This window comes from Silurus aristotelis (assembly GCF_946808225.1).
Source record: "Silurus aristotelis genome assembly, chromosome: 5".
Classification (NCBI taxonomy): domain Eukaryota; kingdom Metazoa; phylum Chordata; class Actinopteri; order Siluriformes; family Siluridae; genus Silurus; species Silurus aristotelis.
In genome coordinates, this window is record NC_139578.1 from 22,901,033 (window position 1) to 22,913,142 (window position 12,110).

Below are 12,110 nucleotides of genomic sequence, written 5' to 3' on the forward strand. Positions count from 1 at the left end.
TCATAGTGACCCAACAAGTGCTGGAAAAATAGGAGAATTTTCAGCTTTGTGATAAGATATGTGAAGCACTAAATACAAGTCCATTTTCCAGGAGAAAGATGGAACTTCTGTTTAATTTAAAATCAAGTACTTTGAAAGTAGTTTTTTCGAAAAGTTTAAACAATATATACAATTAGTCCAAGTCCTGTATTTGCTGTTGTTGCTTAGAGGCACTTTCTTCTTTTGTGTAATGCAATGTAATGGATCATTTCCAATTATTTTAGCCAGAGGAGCCCAAACATTTTTCCTATAAATGGCCACATATTAAACCTAATTGAGATCTGTGTGCCAAAAGTAAATTTGCATTATACCAAACTGTATTATATTAAAATGAAAGTTGCTACGGTGCACATAGCAGTGGCGAAATGCTTGTCTCAGTGCATTTGGTACCTGGGCCTTCAGTGGGGGTGTACCTGACTTAATCCACCTCTTAATACCACCACTATCACGTTGCAATTATAAAAACCATCAATACAATACAAAAATATAACAACATGTGGCATTACAGAGAGAGAGGCATTTCGCATATGGAGGGTGAATACCATTTTACTAAAGCAAGTTCCAAACCTCTAAACTTCAACCACAACTGTGCACCTATGTACATCATCTGGAGCAGTTCAGAATCAATATTTGTTTATTAACGTGACAAAAACATTAATGTTAATAAAATACAACCTACTCACCAGAGACACATACTCATAATTTGCACCACTCCTCAGAGGCTGTAAGCCAGTGGTACCGCTCGTATTTCACTGGCCTGGAAGTGGCGAAGAAACCCTTACCCAGGCTGAGACAAGCTAGCTAGCTTCAGGGTTGGTGAACCTCTCCTTACTATGTCTTAAAAAAAAATTTTTATGAGACCAAATTAATTTCTCTTCCTCCGTAGGCATTAAAAAGTCTATCTCAGATGTATTAATGTGTGCAGAGCTACAGATGTTTTTTCCCAGTCGAACTTGGCTGTAAAAAGTTATTCTGCAATTCTGGGCCAGCTAGCTAAAATCTGATTGGTTACAGAAACAGATCCATGGATAATAGAGACTAAGATAAAAAAGGCCAGCAGTTCTGACTTTAAAGGCACTGGGCAGATTAGATTGATATGGCAGCACATAGAGGCTGAAATCTGATTGGACAAAAAGTCTAACATCCACATACACATACTGGTGTTGGGCAGTAACGCGTTACTCGTAACGCGTTAACGGTTTTACAGTAACTAATACTGTAACGCGTTACTTAAAAAAAAAAAAGTAACTTTGTTACCGTTACCGTATGGTGCGTTACCCGTTACTTTTATAAATGAATTAATTTCGGCTGAAGTGTAGACTACAGCCTAACTTGCTTACAGCAGCGTCGCATTGTAGGATTGGTGGATGAACCACTGTAAACAGGAAGAAGACGCACTGTAGGATTGGTGGATAAACCACTGTAAACACGAAGAAGACGCACTGACGGCGTGTCTCCGTTTATGCAGGTCTGTGCGGCAGTAATGGCGAGGCGAGGCAAGACGAGTTTCTCAAAGTGGAAATATGCTCATTATTTCACTTTAGTTGAGCATATAGACAAAAACGTTTAAGTCAAATGTAAGTTGTGTCTTTCTGGTTCGAAGCTCGTATCTACTGAGATAAACAGCAACTCCAATCTGTTGAAGCTCCTCCAGGACCTCCATGCCTGAGGAGCTAGTAGCTAGAAGCTAACCCGGTGTTCTGTTCTACATTGTTGATGGTTTTCATACTTCAGCTGTGAAAGGAACATTTTTAAGAGCTCAACACAACAGCAGAAGCCACTTTAGTTTTTGATTTTAAATATATTATTCAGCTTGTTTTGTTATTTATTTCAGAAATCCTTGTGAAATATTCAGTTTGTGCTGGTCTGACTTCAATAAAATAGTGTTTAAAAATTACTTTGTGTTTAAGTCAGTTTTGTGTTTGTATAAACCATAACACATAAAAGGGGATTAATGGGAACATTAAAGAACATTCTTTAAAAAAGTAACTAAAAAGTTACTTTTAACAGTAACGCATTACTTTTTGGTGTAAGTAATCAACAAAGTAACAGAGTTACTTTTTGAATGAAGTAGCGAGTAACTGTAACTAGTTACTATTTTTTAGTAACGAGCACAACACTGCTGGAAGCAGTGCAGCCAAGAGAAACGCTAGGAAATGAAGAGAATAAACTGTTGGGAATAAATTATTACAGTTTTATGGAACAAATATTAGAATTTAGGTTGTAAATGTAGGTCAGTGCTTCTGAAAGTGTTTAGGCCAGCAGAGAAGGGTTTGCTAGCCCTGACCGCCCACAACCCATATATTATATTATATATAGTATATTTAAAGGCGTTCAATACTCAATACATCTATTTAGGCTATGAGTAATATCAGTGACCTCTAATGAGAGACATAAAGCTGGTCCTTAGTTTTTGGACTAATTAAAATGTACTTTTTTAATTTTCTCTACTATTCTCTACTTTTCATTAAATTAACTGTTTTGCAGTATAAAAAGAATACAAATCAAGTTACATTAAATATTTATTTATAAATTATTATCTTTATTCATTCATATACAGTACCAGTCAAATGTTTGGACACACTTTCTACTTTAGTGGGGTTTTTTTTCTCAATTGTTTTTATTATTTTAACATTGTGCATTAGTACTGAAGACATCCAAACTATGAAAGAACATGTAAGGAATTATGTAGTAAACAATAAAAAAATGTTCCTCAACCCAGAATATGTTTCATATTTTTGATTCTTTAAAGTAGTCACCTTTCTCTTTGATGACAGCTTTGCACACTCTTGGCATTCTCTCAGTTAGCACATGAGGTTGTCACCTGGAATGGTTCCCCAAAAATATTGAGGAGTTCCCAGAAGTGTTAAGTTCTTGTTACTCTCCAGTCCAACTCATCCCAAACCATCTTAACTGGATTTCGACTGGGTGATTGTGGAGGCCTGGTCATGCAGCATTCCATCACTTTGTTTTTAAACAAATAGCTCTTACATAATCTAGAGATGTGTAGGGGTTCATTGTACTGTTGGCAAACAAATTATGATCCCATTAAGTGCAAACCAGATGGGACAACGTGTCACAGCAAAATGCTGTGGTAGCCATGCTGGTTAAGTTGCCCTCTATTTTTACTATATCACTAATAGTGTCACTAGCAAAGCACCCCCAGACTGCTTCACAGTGGGAACCACACATTTAGGAACTGTCCATTCATACTATACGTCTAATAAATACATGGTGGTTAGAACCAAAAATCTCATCATCAACTGATGTCCATTCCTTGTGTTTATTAGCCCAAGCAAATCTCTTCTGCTACTTGTTCTTCTGATATAATGATTTTTTTTTTCTAGCAATTTCACTATGAAAAGCCTGACTCATGCAGTCTCCTCTAAACAGTACATGGTAAAATGTCTGCTGTTGAAATAGGCTGATAATTCTAATACGTTTATTGTTTGCAACAGAGGTAGCTCATGGTCTTCCTATCCTTGGACAGTCCTTGTAAGAGACTGTTTTATCATAGCGATTGATAGTTTTGGAGACTGCAATGGGGGATACATTTAAAGTTTGTGAGATTTTTTCAGATTGGTTGACCTTCATTTTTTTTATTAATGGTGAACTGTCTTTTCTATTTACTTAACCTAGTGTTTATTTCCATAATATGGATTTGTACATTAGTTGTAGTAAATGCAATAATCAGGCTATTGACTCTGTACTCACCCTTTCCTCTGCACAAGACAACTGATGGTCTAAAGTACATTAGGAAGGCAACAAAGGTTACACATTAACTCTTGACAAGGCACACCTAATGATTGAAAACTAGGAATATTGCAGAAAACTAAAGCCTGGCTTAGAATTAGAGAGAAAATTAACATCTTTAGTAACTACGTTATCCTGGACAGGGTTTCAGTCAAATAAACCCCCTTACATGGAATAAGTGATGGAAATGTATTCACACATTCATATACACTAACAGGAAATCATATACAGTCGAACCCACTTATCTCGACCTCGGTTAACTCGCCAACCCTATTAAGTCGACGTTTTTGAAGTGGAACCGCCAAATTCTCGCTTTGTCTTAGCATTTTCTAATCGGTTATGTAGATTTTTTTATGTCCCCGAACCCTAATATCTCGAGCACAAGAGGGGGCAAATTTGCCACTTAACGTCGGTTATGTCAGGAATCCCCCTGCCACGCCTCCTTCGGCGGCGGCATTCCCCGAAGCAGCCTGCTTCTTCTCCCGCACGGAGCTCGTCGCAGTCATGCTGATCACACACACCTGACTCTCATTCACTCACTCATCCCATCTCCTATTTAAGCCCCTCACCTCCACACACTCGCGGTCCGTTTTTGTTTGTGCATGATCGTATGTTTTGGTTCATGGCGGTCTGTGTAATCGTGTATACGTATCCCGCTACGTACCCTTCTTCTCGGACTCTGCATTTTCTTAACGGCACCCCGGATTACCCCGATCCTGCTGTTTTCCATGTTCACGCTGTCTGCACCACGTTTATCCGTTGCTGCCCAGTGCTGCGCTTTCCATAGCGCAGATCCGTAGAGTCCCTACACGAACTGTCTCTGCTTTCACAGAACTTTGTGGACCGCGCTCCCGGAGCGCACCACTGGATATTACTGCTTCACTACAAGTATTGGTGGATTATCTCCTGAGTTTTCTCAATAAACTTTGTTTGCGTTTACTTGGGCTTCCGCCTCCTTATCCGCATTACAGGTTATCTCGATCCGCATGACCAATCAAACAAATCGCGGCAAAGCTGTTGTGTAAAAAAACCTTCAAAAACACGTGCATGTACATTCTCATTTAATAACGCACATCATGTACATAAAGAAATTTCAAGTACGATAATATATTTCTGCCATATTGCTTTTTGTTTATCTCGATCATCGGTTACCTCGGCGCTTTTTGGCGTCCCCCTAGGCCCTCGACATAACCGGGTTCCACTGTATTTTGCTGTTTTAATAAGATGACCTGAAGAAAAACACCTGAGCTAAAGGAGCTAAGGATCTTAAAGGATATAACCAAAGCTTGCGTACAGGAACTGAATTAAGACAGAAGCTTATATCAGTGGAAGCACGACTCTGACACAATGTATTTTTTTGTAGTACAATTTGTGGTTTTAAAACATAACTATTTTAGACTGCTCCCAGTCTCATTCTCTGTCCCTTTAAACCAACATCAGGCAGGCTTAATTTTTTTACGCTCCAGTCCACACCACTTCGCAGTCTGAGAGAGAGAGAAAAAGAGAGAGTGAGCGAATAGGCAAGGGTGAGGAAAGCAGAGGAACAGAGGAACAAGAGAGGAGAAAGAGTGTCCGTGAGTGATCGAGGGGGAAAAAAGGAGGGATGTGAATGACAGAGGGAGGGAATTATAGGAGGGAGGAGGGAAAATGGGAGGGCTTTGAGAAGGAGGGACGGAACAAGAGAAGCATGCTTCCAGTGTTGGCTCACTGATACAGGCAAGAGGGGGAGAGACAGGGAGTCACACGCATACACTCTTTCTGTCACACATGCATGCTTTTACTCTTTCAGACAAGACACACACACACACACACACACACACACACACACACACACACACACACACACACACACACACACATGTACAGAGTCAAATTCTGTCATAGTTGCCACAGAACCAGAAACCAGGGACTGATGAGAACTGAATCAGAACTATCATAATTGGACCAGCGGGACAAGGTTTCTTTCTTAGGAGCTGTACAGCAGGACCGGTGCTTGGAGATGCCTGACACGTAAAGCCATTCATAAAGTAAGGGACAGAAATCTCCATCCATCCTCTCCACACCTCCCTCTTCCCACTCATCCCTCTTTCATTCATTTTTTTCTCTTTCGTGTCTTGGGGTGGGTGAAGGACACAAGACTGGCTGCTCCTCTGTGCTAGCTGCACACCGTAGTGCACTCGTTCCTCTTTTCCCTCCCATTCATTCTCTGCTCTCTCTCCCTCATTTCTGAATGTCACCTTTGCATGGGGGAGCCTGTGGAATTTACAAACCATTTCCCAGAGGCCAGAGATGGAGCGACCGCTGAGGAGGCTGAAAGAGGACAGAATCAGTCTTCCGTCCAATGCCTTTCATCCTCGCTTCTCACTCTGTCATCCTTTACTCTGGACATGAGCTACTGGCATTGATTGGACCTGGATTAGATTTCTTTTTTTTTTATGTATCTTCAAATTAATTTCTTTGATTTCAAGTATATTTTGTAATTGAATTGCGGATTTGCCGTGTTTATATTTTTTTGAACATTTTTTGAACATTGCATTTTGCGTTTTTGAAACTGGCTAGTGCAATGATCACCACTGTGAGGTACTGATAACATCTGGATTCAATGTATACCTGAAGTATCTACTTATCTACTCTGTGTGTATATGTGTGGAGCTGGGACTTACTGGACAGGACAAGCTGCGACAGGAAAAGAAACACGGATAGGACTTTGCTAGAAAGAAAATTGTTATATTAATGCTTAGCTCTTCCAACAGCAACATGACTCTGATAATAACTCACTGTCATACTCGAGGTCCGACATTGGCATATCCAAGCGACTTCTAAACAACACAACACCAGCAACCCAGCTAAGAACTTCAGCATCAGTAACAACCACCACCCTACAGAGACTTTTTGAATCTGTTGTTTTTTGGTTGTGCTCCATTGCCCATCTCTGTCCATCATCCTGGGTGGTTGGGCGGCTTGGCGGCTCAGTGACGCCCTCTGTGCCCTTTGGGTGAGCTGGGCACAGCAAGATGGCTGCCCTCGCCAGCTCACTAATCCGGCAGCGCAGGGAAGTGAAGGACCAGCAGGCCAACCGGCAAATCTCCAACAAGCGCAAACCCTGCCCAAAGAGCAACAAGTCTCTATGTCAAAAACAGATCCTCATCCTCATCTCCAAAGTGCGACTATGCGGCAGTCGAGGGAGAAAACTGGAGAAGAGACCAGGTGAGTCCAAAAAAGGCTTTGATTCTACAACTGGCCGCCATTACATGACATTTACATTTATAAAAGACATAGTCAAGATATATGTATAATTTATTTACTAAACTTAAAGCACAAGCAGTAACTACAGTGAAACTAACAGGAGGTTTGTGTAGGTATGAGGGTGAAGAACATTAATCTGGCCATCTGCCAGGTGGTCCGGGTAATTTATTGAAGTTATTTTGAAAAAATACACACTGAGATTTTAATGTTTACGCAAGATCACGTGTATTTGATTTGAGTATTTATTTTTTTGGCGATGAAACACTAACAATATAATCATGATCAGAATGTATGTATGCATGATACTCATGATAGAATGGAATCCCATCCAGGGTATTTCAGGGACATGCTCCTGATCCACCATGACCCTGACCAGGGGTTACTGAAGATGACAGATTGAAGTCCAGCTTTCCAAGTCTAATTTAAAGTTGTCCATAAAAAGACATTTGTCTGCTCTGAGTCGTCCTTCTCTCCGCTGGCAGGAAGAGATCATTGTTTTGCTGAAATTTGATTGTCTGATTATTTGCTGTGTGACACCGTACCTTTGAGCTCTCCTGCTGTTTTATGGTCAATGAATGTACTTGACATGTGCGTCCATCATTCACACATACTAAATTTTCACAGTTGCAAATTTTTACAGTCTTTCCCTGTGCCATGTCTCTTCACGTGTAAGTCATATGCAAACAAGAAACACATACACACGTATGTAGAGAGAGAGAGAGAGAGAGAGAGAGAGAGAGAGAGATAGATAGATAGATAGATAGATAGATAGATAGATAGATAGATAGATAGATAGATAGATAGATAGATAGATAGATAGATAGATAGATAGATAGATAGATAGATAGATAGTATTACGTGTGTGTGTGTGTGTGTGTGTGTGTGTGTGTGTGTGTGTGTGTGTGTGTGTGTGTGTGTGTGTGTGTGTGTGTGTGTGTGTGTGTGTGTACTTGAGTGTTATCTGTTTGTGCAATAAAGCACATCAAGACCTCTACTCTGGTACAATAAATCACTCCCAGCTCTGATGAGTTCATGGTCAGAAACACTGTAAAGAATAGAGGGGGAAGGCCCTCCCGAGCTATACAACATCATGTGAGAAGTGATGTGGAAAAGAATGTCTTGGTCAGAGCAGCTCCTCTGTCTCTTGAGACAGCATGATGCATTGTTTACTGTCACCAAACTGGAGTGACCTTACACAGCTCTTGGAAAAAATAGGTGCAGTAGATTAGTTTTAGACCAATTCTTCGATTTTTGATCAGCCTTCATAATGTGTCTCTGTGCATTCCCATGAGCAACTTAACATATATTTTGCATAAGGATAAAGATAAAAAAAATACATAAATACATATCTGCAGCAATAATAAACTACAGGAAATTATTTCATTAAGAACAGACACTATAGTATGTGAAAGGGCATTGACCTTGATTCAAAGGTGTTTTATTAGTAACTGCCTGTGCCAGTAGAGGGCACCACTGTGATTAAGGCAAGCTAAGTTCTAGTTATGTCTCTAAAGCATATAGAATCTGAGCAGGATCTGACAAAGCCACACTTTATGCTCTTTAAGTAAATCCTTCAGTCCTGAATATGAGCAATGCCATTTTCTATCTTGGAAAATATTCTTCACATTCCCGCAGCTGTTTAAAGCATATGTGTTGGAGGAGATAATCAAATTTCTGTGCCATTTTCTGCAAATGTAAGGAGAAATTCTGTAATTGTAAGGAGAAAAGGACGAATATAATCTTTCCTGTCAAACAATGGCAAAAAGATGTTAATAATAATTTTATTATAGGCAACAAATTAACCACAGAAGGATAATTTCATATAAGGAATTTGAATGGCTTTTTTAAATAATAGATACTATATTACTATATAAAAATATATAATTAAAATGATTTAACTACAAAATGTATTACTTACTCTTTAGTACAACAGCATTAAGGAATAAAACACACTATGGTGTGCAGTTACAGAAAAAGAAAAACATTCAAAAAAATATTATACAGGGAAGTATGACTCTTTAATTCTGGATCAAAAACCTTATAATGCTATGTTACTAAGGACTTACTGATGAATGGCCATTACAAATCGTTAACACTGGAAAAGTGGCTATGAAGCCTCGTGTACAATATGCTGAAGTGTATATGATAGACTGTGTGAAAGTGGAAGTTGTGTGTTGGGAAAAATGTTGTGGTGAATGTTGAAGATTGTATGTTGTGTGTTGGAGAGTATGTGGGAGTGTGTCGGGGTGTATGCGTGTGAGTGTGTGTATGTGTGTTGGGGTGTAAACTGGTATTTGTTTTGCAATTTGTATGTTGGGATGTGTGTTGGGGAGTATGTAGGGGGGTGTCAGGGTGTATGTGTGTGTTTTGGGGAGTATGTTGATGTGTATATGTGGGAGTGTGTCGGGGTGTATGCGTGTGAGTGTGTGTATGTGTGTTGGGGTGTAAACTTGTATTTGTTTTGAAATTTGTATGTTGGGATGTGTGTTGGGGAGTATGTAGAGGTGTGTCAGGGTGTATGTGTGTGTTTTGGGGAGTATGTTTGTGTGTATATTGGGGTGTATGTTGGATGTGTGTTGAAGTGTGCATATTATTTGGGTATATGTGGGGATGTCTGTTGGAAAGTAGTTTGGGGTATATTGCTTTATAAGGAATTCCTTTACACCTGCACATTTGTGCAGTGAAATACAAAAAATATGCAGATGCACTTGATGTTCACATCAAACATGAGAATGTATCTTTGACTTGGATTGTTATCAGATCAGCTGGTCTGAGTATTTCGGAAACTGCTGATCTTCTGGGAATTTCATGCATAACAGTTTAGAGAATGTAACAGTTCTGTGCTGCCAGGACAGAAAAAATCAAACCGATTACTTTTAACAACCATAGTGAGCAGAAAAGCATCTCAGCATGCAAAAAACCCCACAAACCTTGTAGTGGGTGTGCTACAACAACAAAAGACCACATTGGGTTCCTCTCCTGTCAGCCAGAAAAAGAATCTAAAACTGTCATAAGCAAAGGCTCACCCAGGCATCACAGTTGAAGAATCACCTGCTTTTTGTCAGTTCTCTCAAAAATCAAATGATTCTAAAACACTTAAACCAGCCGATCTGACACTAACAACCACATCACAGTTAAAGTCAGAGCTCACACTACCACACCGCCTTCTTCTGATGTTTCTTGTGTACATTAACTGAAGCTCTTGATCTGCATCTGCATGAGTTTTCGACATTGCACTGCTTGAACATTTGCTTTGATTGATTGATTGATTGATTGATTGATTGATTAATTAGCTGATCAGGTCAATAATCTACAAAGGTCATATCCAGTGGTACCAACAAAGTCTACAAGTCTACACAAGTCTAAAGATTTTCATCTCTTTAGTTAATTTACCCACACACGCGCGCGCACACACACGCACGCACACACACACACACACACATTCACACACTCACACAAACGCTCATGCACATTTCACACAGATGCATCAGTTCAGAGGGTCAGGCTCTGTGTAGCTTTGTGTCTCTGTTGGTATATTAATGACAGTCATGTGGCAAGTTCATTATGGTAATTATGAGGGAAACCATCCTCCCGTAGTAAAGCATCTGGCGCAGATGAGTGCCGAGTGCAGAGCCTTATTTCCCAGCTAAAATACTACATCAGTCACCTGGACAATGCCTGGACAAAGATTTAATTCTCCTTAGAACAGTGTATGGATCAGCATAAACTCTTCCAAAGAGCTGCGGTTATTCAGTTATTGTTTTATTATGTGGATGATAGACGGGGGTTTGCATCAGAGAGATAAAGAGAGAGAGGTAGAGAGAGAGGGAAGGAGAAAAAGAGAGAGAGAGAGGAGAGAGAGAGAGAGAGAGAGAGAGAGAGAGAGAGAGAAAGAGAGAGAGGAAAAGAGAGAGAGAGAGAGAGAGAGAGAGAGAGAGAGAGAGAGAGAGAGGAAAAGAGAGAGAGAGAGAGAGAGAGAGAGAGAGAGAGAGAGAGAGAGAGAGAGAGAGAGAGAGAGAGAGAGAGAGAGAGAGAGAGGAAAAGAGAGAGAGTTGTGGGTAATTTTGTAATAAACTCCTTTGATAATGCAGAAATTTTTCTCTGTTCTCTCTCTCTCTCTCTCTCTCTCTCTCTCTCTCTCTCTCTCTTTCTCTTTCTCTCTCTCCACCTTTTCTTTTCTGTCACTGGGTGAGCAAGAGAAAATGTATCGCAAAAAAGTAATCCCTCATTCTAACTCCCTTTCAGTCCTGTCAGAGAACTTTAAGTTTACTCCAGCTTGTTAAACTTAGATTGTAAAGAAATGGGTAGGTGTTTGGTATGTGTGCGCGTGTGTTTGTGTGTGTGTGTGTGTGTGTGTGTGTGTGTGTGTGTGTGTGTGTGTGTGTGTGTGTGTGTGTGTGTGTGCCCGTTCCATGACTAGCTCTAGCTCAGCAAGGGGACTCTGTGTGTGTATGTGTGTGTTGGTGGGGAGTGGGTAGGTCACTGTGACTGTTCAGTGATTTTATTGATTGAGTTTCTGATCTTTCACTGCTCACAGATTTATCTTCACCTGCAGGATGCAAGTCTGGGTGTGCTGCTCAGCATGGAACAAGTGCTGTCACAAGCCAGAAGAATGTGTGTGTGTGTGTGTGTGTGTGTGTGTGTGTGTGTGTGTGTGTGTGTGTGTGTGTGTGTGTGTGTGTGTGTGTGTGTGTGTGTGTGCCTGCCTTTTTTTGTTCTGGATGATTTAGCTAATCTGAATTGGGGTCTGATAAAGAGCAGAAACACACACACACACACACACACACACACACACACACACACACACACACACACACACACACACACACACACACACACACACACACACACTAACCATAACCTTAACCTTAACCTTAATAACCCCAAAGACCCATTTTGACTCTTGTATTTAGTGTTTGTATTTATTCATTTTAAAAAAAAGCTGCATTTATTTTTGGATTAAAAAGAGATGATTTTATTAAGGACCAGCTACAAATCTTCCCATAACTCTAACACTAAAGACGTATATATGAGTAGGGAAATGTGTATAGAATTAAAGAGGCAAAATAATG

The 12,110-nt window shown here is 40.1% G+C and overlaps 1 protein-coding gene across 2 annotated transcripts in view; it reads left to right on the forward strand.

Moving 5' to 3' along the window:
• The first annotated feature begins 5,489 nt into the window (after positions 1-5,489).
• Positions 5,490-12,110, forward strand: part of fgf11a (fibroblast growth factor 11a) — a 73,994-nt gene continuing 67,373 nt past the window's right edge. For both annotated transcript variants that reach the window (XM_083541549.1, XM_083541550.1), the window contains exon 1: positions 5,490-6,999. In XM_083541549.1, the coding sequence (XP_083397675.1) occupies positions 6,807-6,999 (193 nt within the window). In that variant the 5' untranslated portion in view covers positions 5,490-6,806. The remainder of the gene's footprint in view (positions 7,000-12,110) is intronic.